We start from the raw sequence: 25,652 nt of genomic DNA on the forward strand, positions 1-25,652 counted from the left end.
GGAAATTCTAGGGAAACTCAAAGACAACCAAGAACAGAAAAACAAGCATATTAGTGGAAATTGATTTAGACACCTACAGGTATAGCAAACAGTGAACATGCAGTGAACATGCTAGCATAAATCTTACCAAGCTAAACATTAACCTTCCCACTGAAGTCCTATTTACCTTAGATTCTGTACCCAATAAATCATGTCTGCCTTTCTACAAAAAATTACAATGTATTGCAAGAGAAGAAAAAAACACAGTATGAAGAGACAAAGCAAGCAAGAGGACGAGACTTAGATATGACAGTTTTTGGAATTATCAGACTGGAATTTTAAAATATGATTAATATGCTAAAACCTCTATTGCAAAAATGGACAACATGCAAGAACAAACGGACATTAGAAGAACAGAGATTAAAATTCTAGGAAAGAACCTAAGGGAAAAACTAGTAATTAAAAACAGTGCAGCAGAAATGAAAATACCTTTGAGGGGCTCCCAAGTAGCCTGGACACAATAGAGGAACAGTAAATGAACTTCAAGATGGAAACATCAGAAATCGAAATGCAAGAGGAAAAAAAGGAAGAAAAAAAAAGGACAAAATACCTACGGAATGTGAGAACAATTACAAAGGAAGGAACGTACATATAATTAGGATTCCAGAAGAAGAAAAAACAAACAAATTAGGGGAGTTCCCTGTTGGTCCAGTATTAGGACTCAGCACTTTCTGCTGTGGCCTGGGTTCAATCCCTGGTCAGGGAACTAAGATCCCGCAAGCCGCGTGGATCTTAACAAAAAATAAACAACAAAAAATAATGGCTGAGTTTTTCAAAATTAGTGACACACTCCCACCCCAGATCCAGGAAGCCAGAGAATACCAAGCCATATATAAATAAAAATATCTAGATATATCCTGTCCAAGCCTCCAGCATACAGAGTATTATTTGAAGGTTACTTGAATTACCTTTAAGTGTATACTGTACTCTGGGGCAACCACTAAAGCTTTAAAAATTATAATTGATATGCCAAGAAGAAAGAAAATGCAATCATATAAAACACACAGTTAAAACTATACAAGGAAGAAAAAGAGAAGAATGAAAAAGTACAATGAATAGATAATATTTTAAAACATGGCAGATATATGTGAATTATCTAAATGTACCAATGAAAAAACAATCTCAGAGTGGATTAAAAAAAGACCCAAATATGCTACCTGTACAAAACCCCTGTGAATATAAAAAGAGATATATTAAAAGTAAAGGGATGAAGAAAAAAATGTCATACTAACACAAACCAAAAGAAAACTAGAGTAGCTTTAGTACTTTCAGACAAAGCCGACTTTAAGAAAGGAAAATTATCAGGAATAAAGAGGAGCATTACATAATGAAAAAGGGGTAGAGACAAGAAGGAGATATAACAATCCTTAAGAGTGTGTGCCTAAAAACAGATCATCCAAATTGGTGAGGCAAGAACTGATAACAATTATAGTCTGAGATTTCAACAAACTTCCATTTGTACTTCATGGATTCATCAGTCAAACAAGGACATAGCAGAACTGAGCAGCACCATCAGTCAATGGGATCTAATCAACATTTATAGAATACTTTATTCTACAACAGCAGAATACACATTTTTAAGCTCAGATGGCACTTTGAGATAGGAAACAGTTGGGGTCAGAAAGCACAATTCAACAAATTTAAGAGCAGAAATCATACAAAGTATTTTCTCATATGACAAGACAATGAAGCTAGTCATTAATAAATCATGGCTATAAATATCAAAATATCTGCAGATTGAACAACACATTTCTAAATAACGTGTGGGTCAAAAAACTCCCAGATAATTTTAAAATATTTTGAACTAAAGGAGAATGAAAATACAACTTCTTTTTCTGTTTACAGTGTAAATATTGAGTACCACTGTTCACAGCAACTCCTCGATTGAATCAGATTTGTTCTCCAAACCACTGTGCTTATGACTTTTGCATAATGAATCTAATATTCACACTAAATGCACTGCTGACCCTGAGACAATAAAAGTCTTGCAGAAAACATTGTTTGGCTTCTTTCTTGAAGAGGCAATTCAGTAACACTGGTCTTCCTTATATACACTGACCAGAAGACAGTAGGAAAAAATAGGAACATATGTATTTTAACTAACCAAATGTATCCTCTAACATATTTACATGATGATAGTTTTTGCATAAAAAGTGCATAATTCCCACAACCCTCATGTTGGATTCCAGTACAATTAAATTGAAGGTGGTCTTTGGGGAGAAAAGTTTTCCTTATCCATTTCCTTCACAGGCATTTTTTCCTGTGTAAATTTCTAACACCCACTGAGTAGTCTGGCGGAAAGACTGTTCATAAGTGATTAATTTCAAGGATTTACCTCTTGTGTGAGTCCTCTAATGTCCAATGAGGGCTGCAATCTGGTTGAAACACTATCCATACACAATACACATGAGGGATTTCTCTGTGAGTTTTGTTGATTGATGGTTGATCTCTCGAAGGGAAAATTTCCACGTTTATTATATTCATTGATCTTCCCCTGAGTTCTCTGATGCTGCACTTCCAGTCAAAGTTTCCCCATATCCATTACATTCATAGGGTTTCTCCCACGTGGGGACTGTCTGACGTACTCTGAGGTTGTTTGTAGATGAAAACATTCCCACATTCATTAATAATAGGATTTCTCCCCAGTGTGAGCTCTCTGAAGTGTTTAGGACTGGCATTTGGCTAAAAGCTTTCTCACATTCAACCCATTCACAGGGTTTCTCCCGTGTGAATTCTATGATGCAGAGGTAGATGAGAATTTCTCTTGAAGGATTTTCCACCCTTGTTACACTCCTAAGGTTTCTGTCCTGTGTGAATTCTCTGATGCCGAGTGAAGTGAAACTTCCTAGAGAGAGATACTTCACATGTATTACATTCATAGGGTTTCTCTCATGTGTGGACCCTCTGATGTAACCTGAGGTTGACTTTATAGGTGAAAACTTTCTGACATTCATTACATCCATAGGGTTTCTCCCCAGTATGAATTCTCTGATGTCTATTTAGTAATGACTTCCAGTTAAAAGCCTTCCCACATTGAATACATTCATAGGGTTTCTCCCCTGTATGATTTCTCTGATGCTCAATGAGGTTAGACTTTCTATAGAAGGACTTTCCACAGTTGTTACACTCATAGGGTTTCTCCCCTGTGTGACTTCTCTGATGCTCAGTGAGGTTAGTCTTTCTATAGAAGGACTTTCCACATTTGTTACACTCATAGGGTTTCTCCCCTGTGTGACTTCTCTGATGCTCAGTGAGGTAAGACTTTGTATAGAAGGATTTTCCACATTTGTTACACTCATAGGGTTTCTCCCCTGTGTGACTTCTCTGATGCAGAATGAGGTAAGACTTTCTATAGAAGGATTTCCCACATCTGTTACACTCATAGGGTTTCTCCCCAGTGTGAATTCTGTGATGCTCAGTGAGGTAACTCTTTCTATGGAAGGATTTTCCACATTTATTACAATCATAGGGTTTCTCCCCTGTGTGACTTCTCTGATGATCACTGAGGTAACTTTTTCTATTGAAGGATTTTCCACATTTATTACACTCGTAGGGTTTTTCCCCCGTGTGAGTACGCTGATGTATTTTTAGGGATGACTTATGCCTAAAAGTTTTCCCACATTTATTACAGCCATAGGCTTTCTCCCCTGTGTGAATTCTCTGATGCACAATGAGGTATGACTTCCTACAGACAGATTTTCCACACTCACCACATTCATAGCGTTTCGCCCCTGTGTGACGTCTCTGATGTTTTCTGAGGTATGATATGTGGGTAAAAGCTTTCCCACATTCAGTACATTCATGGCGTTTCTCCCCTGTGTGACTTTTCTGATGCTCAGTGAGGTGAGAATTTCTATAGAAGGCTTTTCCACATTTACTACACTCATAGGGTTTCTCCCCTGTGTGAGTTCTCTGATGTCTTTTTAGGGTTGATTTATGGCCATAAGCTTTCCCACATTCAATACATTCATAGGGTTTCTCCCCTATGCAACTTCTCTGATGTTCTCTGAGGTATGACATGTGGGTAAAAGTTTTCTCACATTCATTGAATGCATAAGGTCTCTCCCCACTATGAGCTCTCTGATGTCCAATGAGGTATGACTTCCTAGAGAAGGATTTTCCACATTCTTCATAGGGTTTCACACTCATTTGAGTTCTCTGATGTACAGTAAAGGTAGCCTGAGGGTATAAGGTTTGCCAAAATATGGTATCATCACAGAAGCTCCTCTTTGTGTCAAGTTTCTGGGATATGGTAAGGGCTGCATTACGGCTTAAGTTACTTCCAATTTCAAAGGGCTTTATTTCTGAGTGAGTGCTCTGATGTTCTCTGCAGTGTGACTTCTGGCTGAAAGTTTTCTCACCTGTGTCTGTATTCTGAAGTTGAGTAAAAAAGTCTTGCTGCAAATGTTTTCCTTGATTTGCCAGGCTTTTCTCTAAGAGGTTATCAAGTTTGCAGTCTTATAAAATAAAGAAAATAACAATGCCTTATAAGCCTTAAAACACATTTCTTACAGGATGCAGCCTTTATATATATGCCCTATATTGTATTTGACTCTTTGGTTTCTAGCCACCACATCTTTCCAAAATAAATAAATTCCAAATGTATGTTTCCTATACTCCTTGAGAAAAAAGGACACCAAAATTATGATGATTATCTCTATATAGCTGGCATTTTAAAAATAAGGAAATGAACAGTAAATAGCTAATAGAGGACTCTCAAAAGTGATTCACTCAGGCAACCGGAAATGAGACACTGGGATGACTGATTATAAGCAATAAGTAGAACTACAAGAAAAATCAGTCAGTAAGGGTTTTCAAACAATATATCAGAGAAGGGATTGGACTGAGAAAGAATATCAATGTCTAGGTCCTTATACTTCCAACTAAAGATTACAATGGTAGGAACTTACTAGTTTACAACCTTCCAGCTGGAGTTCCCTCTTTTCTATTCTACACATCAACACTGAAATAAATTCATAATTGCACTGATTTTCTTCTGATTAAACAAACAATTCTATAGCTCAAGCTCAAATCCTCCTGGAGTTATTCACAGAATTACAAATGTACAAGAAGTGTAAAACTGATGAGACGTAAAACCATATATTGACCTGGAATGAATTCACTTCTGTATGCTGGCTCTGATGCCTTAGTTTATTATATCAGTGTTGGTCAACAACAAACTTCTCTTGAATATCAAGTCACAAGTTTCCCCTTTCATTATGATCACTCACTCTCCTGAAACTAGTTTGTTTTGTTTTGTTTTGTTTTGTTTTTGTTTTTTGCCACACAGCACTACATGCAGGATCTTAGTTCCCTGACCAGGGATCAAACCCGTGCCCCCTGCAGTCTTAACCACTGGACCACCAGGGAATTCCCCCTAAAACTAGTCTTAACCAGGACTAATCTCTATGTAAGCATTCCATCTACTTCTGAATATACAGTTTCTATTAACTGAGATCCTTTAATATCACGTTTCAACCTGTTTCCAAAAGCCTATTTAGAAATGTACATTTTATTCATTTCTCATAAAAGTTTCTTTCATATATTTGACTGCTCTTACCTAGGCTATTTTCACTTTCTACATAAAATGCCAGCCCTATGCTAAAACCTAAGATGGCACTGAACACACTGCTCTAAATACCACAGATAAAAAGAGTTAAGTGGCATCATTTTGGAAAACAACCTTTTTTACCAACTTCAGGCACATGAGATATTCTAGCTATCATTCCACAACTCCACGATATTTTCCAATCTAGCCTGGCCAGGCTATTTGTCTCCCATCAGTGGTTCCTTAACAACAATAATATTTTTCATTTTCAACAATTATCTTCTACCCACATCCTTTCTCTACATAACCCTACATCCCAGCTTAAGGACTAACGATTAATCTAGATATTTTTTGAGGCAATGCTATTCTCTAAACTTGACCAAGAAAATACCTTCTAAGAGGTTGCCACCAGTAATTTATATTCTCACAATACGTGCTGCCTATACCATTTACCTTAATAATGAATACCTGGAGAGCACACATGCGCATTGAGGCACACATTTTTAAGCAAATTACCATCACTCAATCAGGATGCATCTTAAAATTTATGGCATGTCCACAGTTTTTTAGCTATCCCTAAAATAATGGCTTGTCTCTCAACTGATACCATTTTAGATCCTATAAAATATATTTCATGCAACTCTGTGCTCCTAAATCTGGAACAGAACTCTCATTCTGTGATTATTTTTGCACCCCTCTGTGATATACAATAAATCAGTAGTCTTTAAAAATGCAGTATGCTTCAGAGCTACCCAGACCACTCTTGGTTACACTGGCTCAGGTTCAATGCCAATATACAGAATGATTCAGAAGTCAAAGAAATTTGACTGGTGCATCAATAAACATGAAATACCTCTCACCTACCTGGCTCTATTGTCAACCCCAATGTAACTGTACAATATTAATTATATATTACATCCTAGAGGAGGGAGGAATAGGGAATATTCTTTTTTGGTGCATTACAATACACCAAATTATTTATACACACACATTAGTTTTACATATATCTTAATTTGTGTATGTGTGTATGTTTTAACATTCTTATTCCAAATAATGAGGCACTATTCAGTTTATTATGTTTCTGACCATTATTTGTATGGCATTTTTCTACCTATAAACATTTTCTGCTTGATTTCATATGCACAATTTTCATTTTAGATTCATAGACCATGATTGCCCTACAGTGTACAATGTTCCGTTTTATTACTACATCATGATTTAGTTTTAAGTTCACTTGTGCGTAAGTATTGAGGTTCTTTGCAGATTTGGGCTTTTTATAAATGTTGTATGAAGAAAGTCTTATTTTTGTCTCCCAGTGAGAAAGTGTAGGAAACTCTAGAAGATAAACCTGGGAGTGAAACTGCTGAGTCATGGGGAACAGGTATGTTAAACTTTTTTTTTTTTTTAATATTTATTTATTTGGCTGTGCCAGGTCTTAGTTGCGGCACGCGAGATCTTTGTTGCAGCGTGTGGGATCTTCAGTTGTGGCATGCGGGATCTTTTGTTGTGGCATGCGGGATCTTTTAGTTGTGGCATGTGAACTCTTAGTTGTGGCATGTGGGACCTAGTTCCCTGATCAGGGATTGAACCCAGGCCCCCTGCATTGGGAGCACGGAGTCTTAGGCACTAGACCACCAGGGAAGTCCCAGGCATGTTAAACTTTAAAGAAAATGCTAATCTGTTTTCCCAAATACTTACACCAATTAATTCTGCTACATGCCTTGTAGATGCTTCCCTGCATGATATCCTCATACTCTTGGAATCATAAGACCTCTTCATGTTTGAGAATTGAGTGCATATAAAATCATACTATATGAGATCCAATCTGAATTTGTACTTCCCACATTACCAAAATTGAGCATTTTTTCTCATAAATTCCATTTATTCCTTTCTTTGAGAAATGCCTGTTTATGGACTTTGACTTTTTTTAATGGGTTGCTTGACTTTTTACTCACAATTTCAGTAGTTTAATACTTAACATACATTTGAGTCCCAAGTTTTTGTCTCAGGTGCTGAATCAGTGAATAAAATATTTAAAATATCTGCTCTCAGAGAGCTCATATTCCAGTAGAAAGAGACAGACAGAAAACAAAATACCTGACAATTGTATATTAGGTGATGAGTGGTTTGGAGAAAAATAAAACAGAAGAAAGGACACGGGTGACATTTTAAATATAATAGTCACAGAAGGCCATACTAAGAAGATACTTGTCTTGAGATCTGAATTCTTTATGTGTTATAGAAACAAATCCTTTCTGAAGTACATTTGTAACAAATATCATCTCTCACTGTCTGATTTGTCTCCTCACGTTTATAAAAATGTGAAATTTAGCATAAATATACATACAACTATTCTGTCCATTATAATAATACAACAGAGTGACCACCCACGGAACTATCATCCTCATCAAGAAATAGAATATGACTGGATCAGGGAAACTTCAGGACTTTCTTAAGCACAAGTTTCTGCATCATTACAGGTCACATCACTCATAAAATTTAGAGTAATTATTTGCTCTCATTTCTGTACTGTTTTACAACTCTCTTTTAGAAGCCTTAAGAATTTGGACGTTTAGAAAAAATATATCCAATATGTGGAGGAGGAAGATGTAACAAAAGCAATGAGATGTAATCCTGATGTTTTTCTCATTGTGAAAAACTAGGAACCAAAATATATACTTTTAAAATCAAGTAAGAGTCATATTTGATATTCAAAAGCTAAAAATTAAGAGATTATAACAGAAACTAAAGTTGGGTATTAAAATATGGGACAGAAGAGAAAATAAGCATTTTAGTTTCATAACTGGTTTCATATCAGGTGATTATTAGATACTGTCTAAATAAATAGATGATTAAGCCATTACATGAGATTATAATTTTTTTTTGTGGCCACACCGCATGGCATGTGGGACCTTTGTTCCCTGATGAGGGACTGAACCCATGCCCCCTACAGTGGAAGCACGGAGTCTTAACCACTAGACTGCCAGGGAAGTCCTGAGATTACAATTTTTAAGGTCACTTAAGCCAAAGTACAACTTAACTATACTACCGGGAGAAAAATACACTTATTTTAAAAAGCAAAGGAAATAGGCCTATTATTGAAAAGAGTTTCTGTAACATTATACATAAGTTTGCATTACAGAAGTAACAGACAGTCAATCAATATGAATGGGCTAAGGTCAACTACTAAAAGAAAATGCTATTAGACTGTATCAGAGACATACCTAAAATTAATTTGGAAAATTAGAAATAAAAAATTGTAAATTAAGTACACATTTAAAAATAATTCAGGACTCACTGATCTTAGTTAAGGTTAAATTCAATTTTTCAAAGTTAAATTCAAGGTTTAGCATAATGCCAAACAAAATCTCATGAGTATTATTTTGAAATTTGATCAGCTCATTATTAAAACATGCTATAAAGGTGCTATAATCAATATGAAATGGTACTAGGGTAGAGATAATTAAACAGGCTAGAGAAACAATAGAGAAACCAGGAGCAAACACATTTACTGACTCTTGATTTCTATCTAAGGTAGCAGTGCATAAAACTGAAGAAAATTACCCACATGAAAGATCAGTAAATTTTATGTTTGAATGGAAATGCTTATATCATTCATATTTAAAGTTACCATCTATGTAGGTGGATTTCTATCTTCCATTTTACTGTCTGCAAAGTGAGAACATCAACGTGCTTATATTTTATCCCTTTTCTTACACACTCCCTTACTACATCATATTAGGTCTACTCTTTCTAAACTTCAAGATATAAGTCCTCAAAAAGGGAAGCATTTAAACAATTTCCTGGTGTCCACCTCTAAGCGACCACTTTGGATCCTATTTCCCCTGGAGACCTGTCTACTATACTCAATAACTCACCTGCATGGCTCTTGCTTAGAATCTCTTCCTCTAACAACAATGGATCGTCTTGCTCCAACTTGACGATTACATCTGGTTTTGTTAAACAATACCCTGCAAATGGGAAATAATTTAGGATTTGGATCAGCTGCATTGGCTTTAATGCATATGAATGTGAAGGAAGGAATAGTTCTAGGGAGTAGCATAGTTATGGTGCTCATTTGACCTTTCCTTTGGAGAGGAAACTACAATGTTGTTTTTTCTGAATCTAAAAAGAAATTGATCTCCTTAAACCCCTGAATCATAAGGATACATAACATTGAGTCTACATGTGCAGAGGTTTAAATAAGGCTCTGCATAGGAACTTCCAGTCATGGCCATGATGGTGTAAGAGGAATAATTCTACATGCCAAACAAATGGAAACCATACAAAATCAATGAAATAATGACCTTTAGGCATTACACACTGGACAATGGCACTGGCAGACAAGGATCTCTGAGAGGAGGGAAAGAAATAGAATTTCTAGGTTATGGTACAGGAAGAAGACACCGAATCACAGCCTGCTGATCTCAGTAACTACAGAAAGCAATGTTGGGAGTTCAGGAAAGCCAAAACAATTAGAATTTCTGGAGTAAAAAATTTCAGAGGAAAGAGGTACACTGAGAGAGAAGCAGGAAGCTCTAACAGAAAGGTCACCTTGAGTAAAATTTGTACATTCATATAAGAAAACTTCCAACAGTGGAGGAAAAGAACCCAAATGCAATAGGTGGAAAAATTCCCAAAGCGTAAACACAGACAGGATATTTAGAAAGAGTGGAAAGATCTTCTAATACATAAGGAATACATGAGGTATTAGACACTCTGTTCACAAGAGTATTACTGTCCCACTACTGTGACCAAATTAGTCCTAAACTAAAGAATGTTCTAGACCTGAAATAACAAGCAAACACTGAATTAATTTAATCTGCTTAATTACAAGCCAGCACTTAATGGATTAAAATTACTCCCAAGTCATTTACTACTCCCCCTCAGGAATGCCCCCAAGTCATTTACTACTCCCCCCCCAGGAATGCCCCAAAGTATTTAAACAAACACAAGACAATCTAGCAGCCAACAGTGTAAAATTCACAGTATGCAGCACACTATCAATAGAGACCAAGTATGAAAAGAAGGAAAACACGATTCACGACAAGGAGACAAGTCAATCAATGGGACAGAAGAAGAAATGTAACCTGAGATTAAATTAGCCTCCAAGGACGTTAAAACTGCTATTATTAATACACTCCATATGTTAATGAAGATAGAGAAAACAGGAACATGGTGAGAAAACAAAGTTATAAAAAAAAGTCACAAATTGGAAGTAAAGGCAGGAAAATATATCACCTGGGGGAAAAAAACACTGAAAGACTCCAAAAGATTTTGTGATATGGATTACCAATATTTACAATAGAAATAAAAACTGACACAGATCTCTTTAATAAGACATCTAGGTTCTCCCGTGCTCCTGCTCTATTCGTTCTATCATGTCCAGCCACGCAGTTACTTGAAAACTCCATTGTTTACTTGTGAATGGTGAAAAAGGCTATCTTAGTGTCATTATCACAATTTTTGACCTCAAAGGCACTCTGAAACATCACTGGCCTCCTAGGTCAAAGGACTATACGGTCTCAACAGAACTGCCACATTCAGTGCCTCCAAGAATTCCTCATAAATTACAATGGGCACCCGGCCAACTGAGCACTGTATTAAGTTGTTGTTCTGGGATGACATATGAGAGATTGCACTTCTAACCAATTCCAAGATGATTCAAAAGTCTTTAATATTAGAATAGCAGACATTTCTGTTCCCCTTTGATTTATTCTAAAAGGCAGCTTAAAAAAAAGTCAACACGCCCAAACATAAGATTTTCAAACTGTTCATACTTATCTTACACATTCAGTGTATCATTCACCTTATCAACTTTCTCAGCTAAAAAAAGGACCCAAAATTAAATATTAAGTTTCAACAGCCCCCAAATCAAATGAGGCTCCTCTTCTCTCCCCAAACCAGTTATTTGGAATTTTGAGCGAACGCAAACAGAACTCAGAGCGCTAGTACGTATCAAAAAATATAATGCTGTTTTAAGACAAATAAATAAATAAATAAATAAAACCCACTGCCAGCTGACCTGATCTAAAAGAAAAGTTAAAATAAGTCATTTAGATTTAAAAAAATGATACAAAGTGTAAATTTGAATCTACACAAAGAAATACAGAGAACTGTAAATGGACGATATGTAAATAAAATATTGTTCTCATTTTAAAAACATATTGAAGTGAAAATAACACTATAAGAAGATGACAATACATTATGGGGATTACCAGATATGTAGAAATAAAATCAATAACAACAATAACACAAAGGGTGAAAGAAAGTGAAAATATTCTGTTGTAATATTCTTATGACATAGTTGAAGTAACAAGTATTACTTGAAGGTAGACTGATACTTCAGAGATGTATATTTAGCAACCACTAGAAAACAAAAAGTACATTTCATAGAAGCCAAAAGTGGGTAAAAGAGATTCATTAAAAATAAGCACAAGAAATTCCCTGGCAGTCCAGTGGTTAAGACTCTGCGCTTCCACTGCAGGGGACGTGGGTTTGGTCCCTGGTAGGGGAACTAAGATCCCGCATGCCATGTGGTGTGGCCAAAAATTAAAAAACAAAAAGCACAGAGAAACCAGGGAAAAGGAAAAAAAAAATAAAGACAGAAAAAAATAGGAGGTATCAACCACAAAGATAACATTGAATATAAGTGATGTGAACATTTCCCTAAAACACAAAAATTGTCAGAGTGGATAAAAATCAAGACAACCTTGCTGTCTCTTAGAAACCGACTGTGAATATAAAGACAAAGATAGGTTAGAAATAAAAGGACAGAGAAAAGTATATATCATACGAAGCACACAATAAGCAAATGAAAGTCTGACTGACTATACAGTACCAAACAAAATTCAGAGAAAGAAAGATTACCAGGGATATCAATAAAAACTGCAAAACGCTAAAAGGGAAAATTCACCAAGAGGATATAACAATCCTAAGTGGTTTACTACTTAAACACAGAGTTTCAAAATGCATGAAGCAAATCCTATTAAAAAGGAAAGAAGATACAAATAAATTAGACTTGGATACTCACATTCCTTTCTCAGTATTTAACAGAACAAGTAGATAAGATATTAAAAGGATATAGAAGTTTTAAGCGACCCACCACCAGAGCCTCCCATCAAGCCTCTTAGATAGCCTCAACCACCAGAGGGCAGACAGCAGAAGCAAGAAAAACTACAATCCTGCAGCCTGTGGACCAAAAACCACAGTTACAGAAAGATAGACAAGATGAAAAGGCAGAGGGCTATGTACCAGATGAAGGAACAAGAAAAAACCCCAGAAAAACAACTAAATGAAGTGGAGATAGGCAACCTTCCAGAAAAAGAATTCAGAATAATGATAGTGAAGATGATCCAGGACCTCGGAATACGAATGGAGGCAAAGATTGAGAAGATGCAAGAAATGATTAACAAAGACCTAGAAGAATTCAAGAACAAACAAACAGAGATGACCAATACAATAACTGAAATGAAAACTACACTAGAAGGAATCAATAGCAGAATAACTGAGGCAGAAGAACGGATAAGTGACCTGGAAGACAGAATGGTGGAATTCACTGCTGCGGAACAGACTAAAGAAAAAAGAATGAAAAGAAATGAAGACAGCCTAAGAGACCTCTGGGACAACATTAAACGCAACAACATTCGCATTATAGGGGTCCCAGAAGGAGAAGAGAGAGAGAAAGGACCAGAGAAAATATTTGAAGAGATTATAGTCGAAAACTTCCCTAACATGGGAAAGGAAATAGCCACCCAAGTCCAAGAAGCGCAGAGAGTCCCATACAGAATAAACCCAAGGAGAAACACGCCGAGACACATAGTAATCAAAGTGGCAAAAATTAAAGACAAAGAAAAATTATTGAAAGCAGCAAGGGAAAAACGACAAATAACATACAAGGGAACTCCCATAAGGTTAACAGCTGATTTCTCAGCAGAAACTCTGCAAGCCAGAAGGGAGTGGCATGATATACTTAAAGTGATGAAAGGGAAGAACCTACAACCAAGATTACTCTACCCAGCAAGGATCTCATTTAGATTTGATGGAGAAATCAAAAGCTTTACAGGCAAGCAAAAGCTAAGAAAATTCAGCACCACCAAACCAGCTCTACAACAAATGCTAAAGGAACTTCTCTAAGTGGGAAACACAAGAGAAGAAAAGGACCTACAAAAACAAACCCAAAACAATTAAGAAAATGGTCATAGGAACATACATATCAACAATTACCTTAAACGTGAATGGATTAAATGCCCCAACCAAAAGACATAGACTGGCTGAATGGATACAAAAACAAGACCCATATATATGCTGTCTACAAGAGACCCACTTCAGACCTAGGGACACATACAGACTGAAAGTGAGGGGATGGAAAAAGATATTCCATGCAAATGGAAATCAAAAGAAAGCTGGAGTAGCTATACTCATATCAGATAAAATAGACTTTAAAATAAAGAATGTTACAAGAGACAAGGAAGGACACTACATAATGATCCAGGGATCAATCCAAGAAGAAGATATAACAATTATAAATATATATGCACCCAACATAGGAGCACCTCAATACATAAGGCAACTGCTAACAGCTATAAAAGAGGAAATCGACAGTAACACAATCATAGTGGGGGACTTTAACACCTCACTTACACCAATGGACAGATCATCCAAAATGAAAATAAATAAGGAAACAGAAGCTTTAAATGACACAATAGACCAGATAGATTTAATTGATATATATAGGACATTCCATCCAAAAACAGCAGATTACACATTCTTCTCAAGTGCGCACGGAACATTCTCCAGGATAGATCACATCTTGAGTCACAAATCAAGCCTCAGTAAATTTAAGAAAATTGAAATCATATCAAGCATCTTTTTGGACCACAACGCTATGAGATTAGAAATGAATTACAGGGAAAAAAACGTAAAAAACACAAACACATGGAGGCTAAACAATACGTTACTAAATAACCAAGAGATCACTGAAGAAATCAAAGAGGAAATCAAAAAATACCTAGAGACAAATGACAATGAAAACACGACGACCCAAAACCTATGGGATGCAGCAAAAGCAGTTCTAAGAGGGAAGTTTATAGCTATACAAGCCTACCTAAAGAAACAAGAAAAATCTCAAGTAAACAATCTAACCTTACACCTAAAGAAACTAGAGAAAGAAGAACAAACAAAACCCAAAGTTAGCAGAAGGAAAGAAATCATAAAGATCAGAGCAGAAATAAACGAAATAGAAACAAAGAAAACAAGAGCAAAGATCAATAAAACTAAAAGTTGGTTCTTTGAGAAGATAAACAAAATTGATAAGCCATTAGCCAGAGTCATCAAGAAAAAGAGGGAGAGGACTCAAATCAATAAAATCAGAAATGAAAAAGGAGAAGTTACAACAGACACCGCAGAAATACAAAGCATCCTAAGAGACTACTACAAGCAACTTTATGCCAATAAAATGGACAACCTGGAAGAAATGGACAAATTCTTTGAAAGGTATAACCTTCCAAGACTGAACCAGGAAGGAACAGAAAATATGAACAGACCAATCACAAGTAATGAAATTGAAACTGTGACTAAAAATCTTCCAACAAACAAAAGTCCAGGACCAGATGGCTTCACAGGTGACTTCTATCAAACATTTAGAGAAGAGCTAACACCTATCCTTCTCAAACTCTTCCAAACAATTGCAGAGGAAGGAACACTCCCAAACTCATTCTATGAGGCCACCATCACCCTGATACCAAAACCAGACAAAGACACTACAAAAAAAGAAAATTACAGACCAGTATCACTGATGAATATAGATGCAAAAATCCTCAACAAAATACTAGCAAACAGAATCCAACAACACATTAAAAGGATAAAAAAAAAAAAAAAAAAAGAAGTTTTAAGCAATACAATCAGCCCACTGGAACTAATCCCTATCTAGAAAAAATACCCTTTTCAGTCACATATGGAACATTCCCCAGGATCATATGTTAGGCCCTAAGACAAATTTCAGTACCTTTAATAAGATTGAATCATGCATGAAATATTATCCAGAGTAACACACAAACAAAAAAGGATATAAAAATTATAACAGTAAGAAATGAAACAAATATTTAGAAAGTAAACAAATTCTACAAAACCAATGGATCAAACAGGAAATTACCAGGCATTTAAAAAAATATCTTGGATTAAATGAAAATAAAAACACAACATCAAAACTTGTGTGATGCAGCTAAAGCAGTTTTCAAAGGAAAATATAGCGCCTTATGCTTACATTAAAAAAGCAAAACCAAGTCTCAATTCATGAGCTTAAATTTTATCATAAAACAGTAAAGAAAGGAAGGGCAAGGTAAACCAAATCAGTATAGAAAACCCTGAGGATTCCAAAAATAAACAAACCTCCAAAAGCTAATAACCAGGTTCAACAAGGTTGCAGAATACAAGGTAAATATGCAAAACTCAGTTGTATTTCCATGCACTAGCAATGAACAAGCCTAAAATGAAAAATAAAAACAATTTCATTTAAAATAGCATCAAAAAGAATATAACACTTAAAATAACTTTAACAAAAGTATAAAATTTGACCACTTAAATCTACAGAATATCATTACAATAAATTTTAAAAGTCCTAAATAAATAGAAAGACAGATAATCTCAATGTTCATGGATCAGAAGAGTTAATGTTGTCAAGATGGCAATACTCCAGAAATTGAGCTACAGATTCAATGGAACCACTAACAAAATCACAGCTCCATTCTTTTACAGAAATTGACAAAGAAAAAAACTGGAGAGCTCACACTTTTCAATTACTCTGTTTACAGAAAACACTACTGTTTCTCATTTATATTACTGTCTCTACTCACAGAATACTTCTGTATCCTCAATATTACTTCACTGCTGGTCACTGAGTGTGTAGAGGTTTTTCCCACTACCAAGCAACTCTGCAACACCAGCAAGGTGTCCTACATTCAATTCAGTTCTGACATATCTACTTGGAGTTTGCATCAGATCCCACAGGCTAGGGGTTGAGTCCACAAGACTGCCTCTCCTCACACTTCAGATGTCAATTACAAGCCCAGGTTACTACCTGTGCTACTGACCAACTAGCTATAAATGGAAGGTTCCCACATCCTTGTCCTCAGGTTTAATTTGCTAGAATGGCTCACAGAACTCAGGAAAACAGTTTGCTTACTATTAATAGATTGCCAGGTTTATTACAAAGCATACAACTCAGAAACAGCCAGACAAAAAAGCTGCAGAAGGCAAAGCTTCCATGCCCTGTCCAGGAGCATCAACCTCCCACCACCTACAAGTGTTCACCAACAACAAAGCTCTCTGAACCCCACAGTTCAGAAATTTTTATGGAGACTTGATTATACAGGAATAATTATTATTAGTAATTAAGTCAACCTCCAGCCCTGCCCCCTCCCTCCCTGCAGGTCAGGGGGTGGGTCTGAAAGTCCCAACCCTCTAGTCACTTGATTGGCATTCTTGGCAACAAGCCTATATCCTCAGGGGGTTTCCAAAAGTCACCTCAGTAACATGAACTCAGGCATGGTTGAAAGGGGCTCATTATGAGTAAGACGCCTCTATCTCCTGTATCACTTAAGAAATTGCCAGGGTTTTAGAACTCTGTGCCAGGAACAGGGATGAAGACCAAATATATCTTTCTTATTATAAATCACAATATCATACTATACTATTAAGGTAGTACTGGTGTAAGAATAGACATATTAAGAATAAAAACAGAGAACAATGGAGAATTGAGAGGCCAGAAATAAACCCTTAAATTTATGGACAGTGGTTTCACCAGGAGTAGATTTCATCTCAAGAAACCACTTTCTTTGCTTCTTCAGGAAGCCAACTCCTCATCCATTAAATTTTTATCATGTGATTGAAGCAATTCAAACATATCTTCAGATTTTACTTCTAATTCTAATTGTTTCTGCCACCACATCTGCAGTTACTTCCTTCACTGAAAATTTGAAACTGTCAAAGTCATCCATAAGCGTTGGAATTGACTTCTTCCAAACTCCTGTGCCGGTTGATATTGTGACCTTTTCCCATGAATCACAAATGTTCTTAATGGCATCTAGAATGGTCAATCCTTTCCAGAAGGTTCTCAATTGACTTTGCCCATATCTATAGAGGAATCACTATCTATGGCAGCCATAGCTTTACAAAATATATTTTTTCAATAATGAGACTTGAAAGTCAAAACAACTCAACACATGGGCTGCAGAATGGATGTTGTGTTAGCAAGCATAAATATACTAACCACATTGTACATCTCCATCAGAGTTCTTGAGTGACCAGGTGCATAATCAATGAGCACGTTCTGAAAGGAATCTTTTTTCTGAGCAGTAGGTCTAACAACAGGCTTAAAATACTCAGTAAATCATGTTGTCAACATATGTGCTGTCATCCAGGCTTTGCTGTTCCACTTACAGAGCACAGGCAAAAGAGATTCAGCATAATTCCTAAAGGCCCTAGAATTTCCAGAATGGTAAATGAGCATTGGCTTCAACTTAAAGTCACCAGCTGCATTAGTCCCTAACAAGAGAGTCAGTCTGGGCTTTGAAGCTAGGCATTGACTTCTTCTCTCTACCTTTGAAAGTCCTAGATGGCATCTTCTTCCAATGGAAGAGTATTTCATCTACATTGAAACTGTGTTGTGTAGTGTAGCCACTTTCATTAATCATCTTAGCTAGATCTTCTGGATAACTTGCTGCATCTTTTTCAACAGCACTTGCTGATCCCCCTTGAACATTCATCTTAAGAGAGACAGCTTCTTTCCTTAACCCCCATGAACCAAACTATACTAGATTCAACCTCTTCTTCTGCAGCTTCCTCGCCTCCCTCAGCCTTCACGGAATTGAAGAGAGTTAGGGCTGTGCCCTGGATTAGTATTTGGCTTAAGGGAATGTTGTGGCTGGTTTGACCTTTTATCCAGGACACTAAAATGTTCTCCATATCAGCAATTGAGCTGTTTCACTTTCTTATCATTCATGTGTTCACTGGAGTTAGCACTTTTATTTTCCTTCAAGAACTTTTCCATTGCATTCACAACTTAGCTGACTGTTTGGTGCCAGGGGCCTAGCTTTCAGCTGATCTCGGCTTTCAAGGTGCCTTCTTCACCAATAATTTCTAGCTTTTAGTATTAAGTAAGAGACATGCAACTCTTCCTTTCACTTGAACACTTACAGGCCACTGTAGGGTTATTAATTGGCCTAATTTCAATATTATTGTGTCTCAGGGAATAGGGAGGCCTGAAGAGAGGGAGAGCGATGGGGGAATGGCCAGTTAGTGGAGCAGTGTGAACACACACAATATTCATCAATTAAGTTTGCCATCTCATATGGGTGCAATTCATGATGCCCCAAAACAATTACAATATAACATCAAAGATCACAGATCACCATAACAAATAAAATAATGAAAGAGTTTGAAACGTTATGAGAATTACCAAAACATGACACAGAAATAAAGGTGAGCAAATGCTGTTCGAAAACTGGGAGCAATAAATGTGGTCAGACCCAAGGGGTTGCCACAGACTTTCCATTGGTAAAAAACGTAACATCTGGGAAGCCTAATAAAGTGAAGCACAATAAAACCAGGTATCCTTATAGGTACAAATACTTGCCGTGAGACCCAGAAAACCACAACTAGAGTCTTTACACAAGGGAATGAAAACATGGACTTAAATATTTATAACACCTTTACTTACGATAGCTCCAAACTGATAAGGACCTCAATGTCTTATGAACAACTGAAAATACATGGCATAGAACAAAACACTACTCGTCAATAAAAAGAATAAATACAGATACACACAACAAACATCCATGAATCTCAAAAGAATTAAGCTAAATGAAAGAAGCCATACAAAAAAATAGTATACAACCTTGTATGTGAAATTTCAAAAAAGGCAAATGTATTGAAATAGAAAGTGGATCAATAATTATCAGAAAATGGGTGGGAAGAGAGGACTGACTGAGAAAGTCAGTGGAAAATTTTCACGTGATAGAAATAATCTGTATCATGATTTTACTGGTACAGCTGTACACATTTTTCAAAATTCACTCAATTATTATACCTCAATACAGGTGTTTTTTTTTTTAAAAAAAAGGAAGAAGCAGCAGAAAATCACATGCACTCTAGGCAGAGTCGCATGATAAAGTAGGCTCACCCGATGAGACAAGGTGGCTGTAGTTCTCCAGCATCACATCTCTGTACAGGGTCCTCTGAGCAGAGCTCATACACTGCCACTCCTCCAGGGTAAACTCCACAGTCACATCCCTGAATGACACTGATGTCTGTGAAAGCACATTTCTCATCAATCTGAAGAATTCAAAATTAAGTGATATGGAAAATACCTTTGGAACTAATTCCTATCAAGTTTATGGTTAAAAATGTAAGACAAAAACTGAAAATCTTTTCATATTATCAAAAATATCTGACAGTATACTCTTTATATGCAATGTCCTAGGGAAGCAGGCATTTTCATATATTTGGCTCTGCCTTCAAAATCCATTCAAAATTTGATCACTTCAAAGTACAGCTGCTAACATCATCATTTCTTGAAAGGATTACTGAAAGAACCTGCTAACTCTTCTGTTTCCACCACTGTCTCACTAGAGTCCATTCTCAGAGTTATATTTTAAATTATAAGTCAGGTGATGCCCTTTCTCACCTCAAAATTCTCTAAAAAACCTAGTAAACAGAGATAAATATTGAATTCATAGATTAGGAGGTTCAATATGGTGGAGGTATCAGTTCTCCACAAAGAGATCTATAGATTCAATGAAATCACAATTAAAAGCTTACCAGGTTCTTTTAGATTCACAACCTAATTCTAATATTTATGTAAAAAGGCAAACATCCTAGAATATGCAAACCATTTTGAAAAACAATAAAGTTGGAGAGCTGATATTACTTGATTTCAAGACATACCATACAGCCACCTCTAGACAGTATGTGATATTAACAAAAGTGAAACACACAGATCAAAAGAAGAGAAAGTCTAAAAATGATATATACAAACATATGTGCACACACATATTTCTTTAATTTAGGTGTCTGGGCAATTCAATGGAGAAAGTATATTCTGACAAAAAATCATGCAAGACTAAAAAACTCCATTAGAAAAAAATAATAACAATAACCTTGATTCATTCTTTGAACCACAAAAAATAATTCAAAATTATCACAGACCTCAATGAGTCTGCTTTCTGCTTAGATTTTAGAGTCAGAGGAACGTATCACCTATCTAAAAAAAGAAACTTACTGGTGTACTGAAGTGGGAACCAGCAAAATGGTTGAGTGTATGCTCCCTCAACTCAGTATTTAGAATACACTACCTATACAAATTTCCAACCCATCCTCAGACTCTGAAATTCTAGATTTATGACAGGGCCAACCAGCAACACATTTGGTTGCTTTCTGATCAGCATTCCCTGTATTAAGTAAAAAATTTAAATATATGAAAACCGAAATTATAGCTATAACAAAACAAATATGAGAATACAATCAACAAGGTTATGAAATACATTTAAAAACAGATAAAAATGTACAATTTTCTCTGAAAATGTAGTAATTAAAAAAATAGAAAACCAGACTAGATCTGTGATTGTTTAAATAAAGTGATTCAATAATCTACATCTACACAAAAAAGCAGATGTACTCACAAAGCCCAATTTTAGAGGTTAAGTTTAAGGAAATATATAGCAGGTGATTTTCTCATATGAAATAGAGAGAGAGAGAGACAGAAAGAGAGGGAGGGGGATAGGAGAAAGGAAAGGCGAAGGGAGGGGAGGGGAGAAGAGAAAAGAGCAGGAAAGTGCCCTGAAAAGACTAGTACAACCGAGATACCACAGTTGGTCAGGTATACAAGAAAACAAAATTATAGGCTAATCTAGTTTGTCAATACAGGTATAAAAATTCAAATATGATATTAGCAAAAAGATGTCAGTTACAAATTTAAAAACAAAAACAAAAAAACACACCCATGAGCAAATAGGGTCTACACAGGAATTCAAGAGTAAGTTAACATTCTAAAATCCACTTAAGCTAAATCTAATATTTGTAGATTAAAGAAAACAAGCTATACCTTTACTCCAAAAGATACAAAAAGGTGTTCAATATAATTCAGTGTAGATTCACGACTCAAGTAAAATCTTAAACTGATTATAAAAGAGAAATAACTTACACTGATAAAGGATGTGTAACACAAGCTGAGAGCAATCTGAAATCAAGTTATATCTATCACAGCACAAAGTAGCTGATGAATAAAGAGCTCACCTCAGATATGTTCATTTTCGGTAGGTTTTGGGAGAGTGTAGAGGACGGTGAAGATTCAGCTGGGGGGACAGAAAGAGGAAAGGGTTAGGACACCTGGCCTGCCTGATAGTTCCTACATTCACCTCCCAATCACCTCAGCAGCCCAGCCTAGGGGCAGCCTCTGTACAGCCTCCCCTTAGACCTTGAAAGGCGAGGGAAGGACACAGTGGAAGCACCACTTATCCATTTTCCAGTTTGAAATGATCACGGCCTTAAACCTACCACTTCTCATTTTGTAAAAACAATTCTGTCTATTGATTTAAAGTGATTTAAACAATACAAACAGAAACCTAACAACAGATGACTGAAGTACACCAAAGGATGACACTATTTCATAAAACTTAACAGTAGAAAAAGAGACACAGACTGTATTCTTTATCGATTTTCCCAGCAAAATTGTTTACCCCTTGAGTTAGAGAATCCACAAAAACGCCAGTAGAAAGGATGGGGTGCTTTAAGGCAATTTAAAAAAATTATTGAAGTGGGCTGCACTTTCTCAAAAGGGACTCTTGATAAGTTTCTTTTGATGACTGAACAGTATGAACGACTGTTCGACTCCTGGCTCTGTCACAATCTGGGTGAGCCTGGAGAAGTCACCGGCCCTCTCAAACACAGGACCACCTCACCAACCTGAGACTCAAATTTGCTTTTTGCTTAATGTGTGTTTAATGCAGATGCTCATACCGTTATCACGAGATAATTGGGAGGCTTATGTAAACCACCCAATGAAAAGAACAAAGTGTCTTCTAAGTACAACAGCTATTATCACTTTTTCGGCGGTTAGTACCTGGCACTTGGCTCTTTTTCCAAATGACACCACATCGAATTCTCAGAACAACGCCATGAAGCAGGCATTATTCATAGCCTCCTCTGCAGACCTGACTCGTCCCCAGGTTACTTCTCCCGCCCACAGTACAGGTGACACGGCTGTAACTGACCGGGTCTCTCCCGCTCCAGAGCAGGGCTGCCCAGCACACCCTCCGCCCGCGCTTTCTGGCCCGCTCACGGCCAGCGTGACCACCGCGCTTTCCCTCCCACTGTCCGCCCCGGCGTCCCCCCGTCAGATGCAGGCGGGGCCGGGCATTCCGTCCCCACACGCACCGTCCCCGCTGCTAACGGGTCTCAGCTCCACCTGCCCCCGAGACCACAAGGCCCGAACCGGGATCGCCCCACCCACCTTCCCAGGGCCGAGATCCAGGCCAGACCCGGGCACTGCGGTCCCGCCTGGGCCGGAGGGCGGCCCGAGACGTACCACTTCCGCCCCCGCCACAAGAACGCAGCTCTCAGCAAAGCTCCAGGCCACGCGAAGTCCCCGTCCCGGCTGCGCAGTTCCCGCACCTGCGACCCCGACAGAGACGCTCCACGATCTTCCCTTCTCCCGACCTGCGAACGCAAAAGGGAAGAGGCAGGGCCTAAGTTGCACATGCGCAGAGGGAGCCCCTAGAGACCAGGAGGAAGGTGGAGGGGAGAGACTACATTTCCCTTCGCTCTCTGCGCGCTCCCTGAGCTGACTTTGAACAGAGCAATCGGTTTCCTGCTGCAGGGTAGAAATATGGGAGAAATGCTTGTCCAAGGGTCCTCGGTGCCCAGAGACCCTGGATCGGGTGTGTCTCCACACTGTGGGTCTTAGGCCATCTTCATACCTGGCGTATGTGGAGGTTCAAGGGCAAAACTGGGAAAGCTCATGGCCGAAATCAGATTGTCCAAATTGCTAAATCCTTATAGTCTTGAGAAAATGTCCTCCTAATGGAATAGAATTTTCTGTCTCTGCATTAGTTAACCTACTTGCCATCATGTGGGCTTCCTTTGTAAAGGACAAATAGCGTATTTTTTCCAAAGTGAGTTCACCAGTTTATTCATAATGGAACAGGTATCTTTTTTCATTTTTTGCCATTTTGAAACCAAGCAGCACCCTGCAGGGCCTTGCTAGGTACAAAAGGCTTTCCCTGTCCCCTGCTTTTTTGCAGGCAAAAGGCTTCAGCCTCCCAGGCCATCCCTGAGTTCCAAAGGGCAGATTCAGACAGTTACTAATAAGGGAAAGAATGGAATGTAGAAGAAAGGTGGAGCAGTCAAAAAAACAATAGTGCAACTATAAAGCAGGGACCTCATTCCTCCTCAAGGGATATACATAGCAACATATATTTCAGTTCTTCTGAAGGAACTAAGGCCGCAAACCAGGGCTGCAACCCCGCCGGAGGATGGTAGCTTCAGGTGGAGCACACGATTCCTGAACACCACCCTGTTAGCTCACCACCAACCACAGTAACACACCCTGTAGCTCTTGCCTGAAATTTTGCCTGTAAAAACTCTTACCCCAAAATCATCCAGGAGTTTGGGTCTTTTAAGCATGAGCCACCATTTCTCCTTCCTTAGCCTTTTCAGTAAAACTTTATCTGCTCCAAACTTCCTTTCGGTTTGTTTGGCTTCACTATGCATCAGGCACACAAACTTGCATTTGGCAGTGATTTTCTACAAAAAAATCCTTGAACTCCAAGTGTTAAAGCTAAATATGACTATATAATAAACTGATAACCCAACCAAGTATGTTTTAGGTAGACTAGATGGCCCTCCTTATGACATAGGCCTAGCAAAATACTCAATATATTTTGCAACTTTTCATACGCCTGAAATTCTGGGCTGAGCAAAGCTGTCGAAAAAGCATTCTTCCTTCACACTTTACGGAGCATTTCCTGTTTTCTTTATCGTATATAAATGTATTTCAGCATTCTATATTAAATTATACAGAAACACAGGATCCATTTAATCAAAAGAGTAGTGCTTGATGGGATAACTGGACCAACTTCCCACTCTCCATCTCCTTCCCAAATGTAACCAGTGTTAACTGGTGCTTAGCTCTGACTTTATTCAGTGCAGACCACTAGAGGAATACATTTTTCAAAAAGGAATTATTCTTTTCTCTGACTTATTTACAACTTGTTTTGATCCTCAATTAGGGTATAATCATGTTAGCAGGTCAAATTATTTAGAATTACATCATGCTATTTCTTGGCTGCATGATATTGTATTGGACGGGTATATCTTTTTTTTTAAATAAAAATCTTTTTCATGGATGTTTAGTTTGTTCCAATTTTCATTACTGTAAATGTGCACTATATATTTGTGTCTATACTTCTTTTCATGTTTGCATTATTTCTGCAATACAAATTCTAAAATATAGAATTGCTAAATTAAAATAGATGTGTAAAAGTTGGTAGATGTTAACAACAAGCCATCAAAGAGGCTATGCTAGTTTATGCTCGCACTAGGATTTGTGAAAGAAAAAGCTGTTCTGACACTTAGTCAAACAGTAAGAAAGACTTTATTCAAGAAGATTGCAGTAGGGGAGAGAGATCAGACTCAACTCCAAATACAGCAAAGAAAGGTGGGGATTTATAGCTGATGAGCAAAGTGAGGGAATACATGGGTAGAAAATGACTAGAGGGAGACTTCAAAGGTAGAGGGATTCTTACTAAACTGACCTATTGAGATTCTTGCTAAAGAGAGGCCTAAGGCTTAGATGTCAACGGTGAGGGATGAAGATCAAGGATGAGGATTCTAAACTGAATTAGCAGAATTCTTGTTAAAACTGAACTATGTATGCCTGTCAAGGATGGGATGTATATGGAATGCCAAAGTCAAGGCCTAGTCAAAAAGAGGGTTTAGAGGAGCCTGACTAAAGTTTGGTCAAGAAGAGAGTTTGGGTCACATTACCTGAGAGTTCCATTTCTCCCACCCC

The 25,652-nt window shown here is 37.4% G+C and overlaps 1 protein-coding gene across 1 annotated transcript; it reads right to left on the minus strand.

Moving 5' to 3' along the window:
* Positions 1-1,290: 1,290 nt before the first annotated feature.
* Positions 1,291-23,354, minus strand: LOC137770516 (zinc finger protein 182-like). Its single transcript, XM_068553238.1, is given in 6 exon segments — positions 1,291-3,014; positions 3,016-4,496; positions 9,466-9,558; positions 19,767-19,893; positions 21,878-21,936; positions 23,255-23,354. Coding segments are annotated over 5 exon segments (2,211 nt in total). The 5' UTR covers positions 21,893-21,936; positions 23,255-23,354; the 3' UTR covers positions 1,291-2,519.
* Positions 23,355-25,652: the final 2,298 nt, after the last annotated feature.

Source organism: Eschrichtius robustus, chromosome 10 (genome assembly GCF_028021215.1).
Source record: "Eschrichtius robustus isolate mEscRob2 chromosome 10, mEscRob2.pri, whole genome shotgun sequence".
NCBI classification, from domain to species: domain Eukaryota; kingdom Metazoa; phylum Chordata; class Mammalia; order Artiodactyla; family Eschrichtiidae; genus Eschrichtius; species Eschrichtius robustus.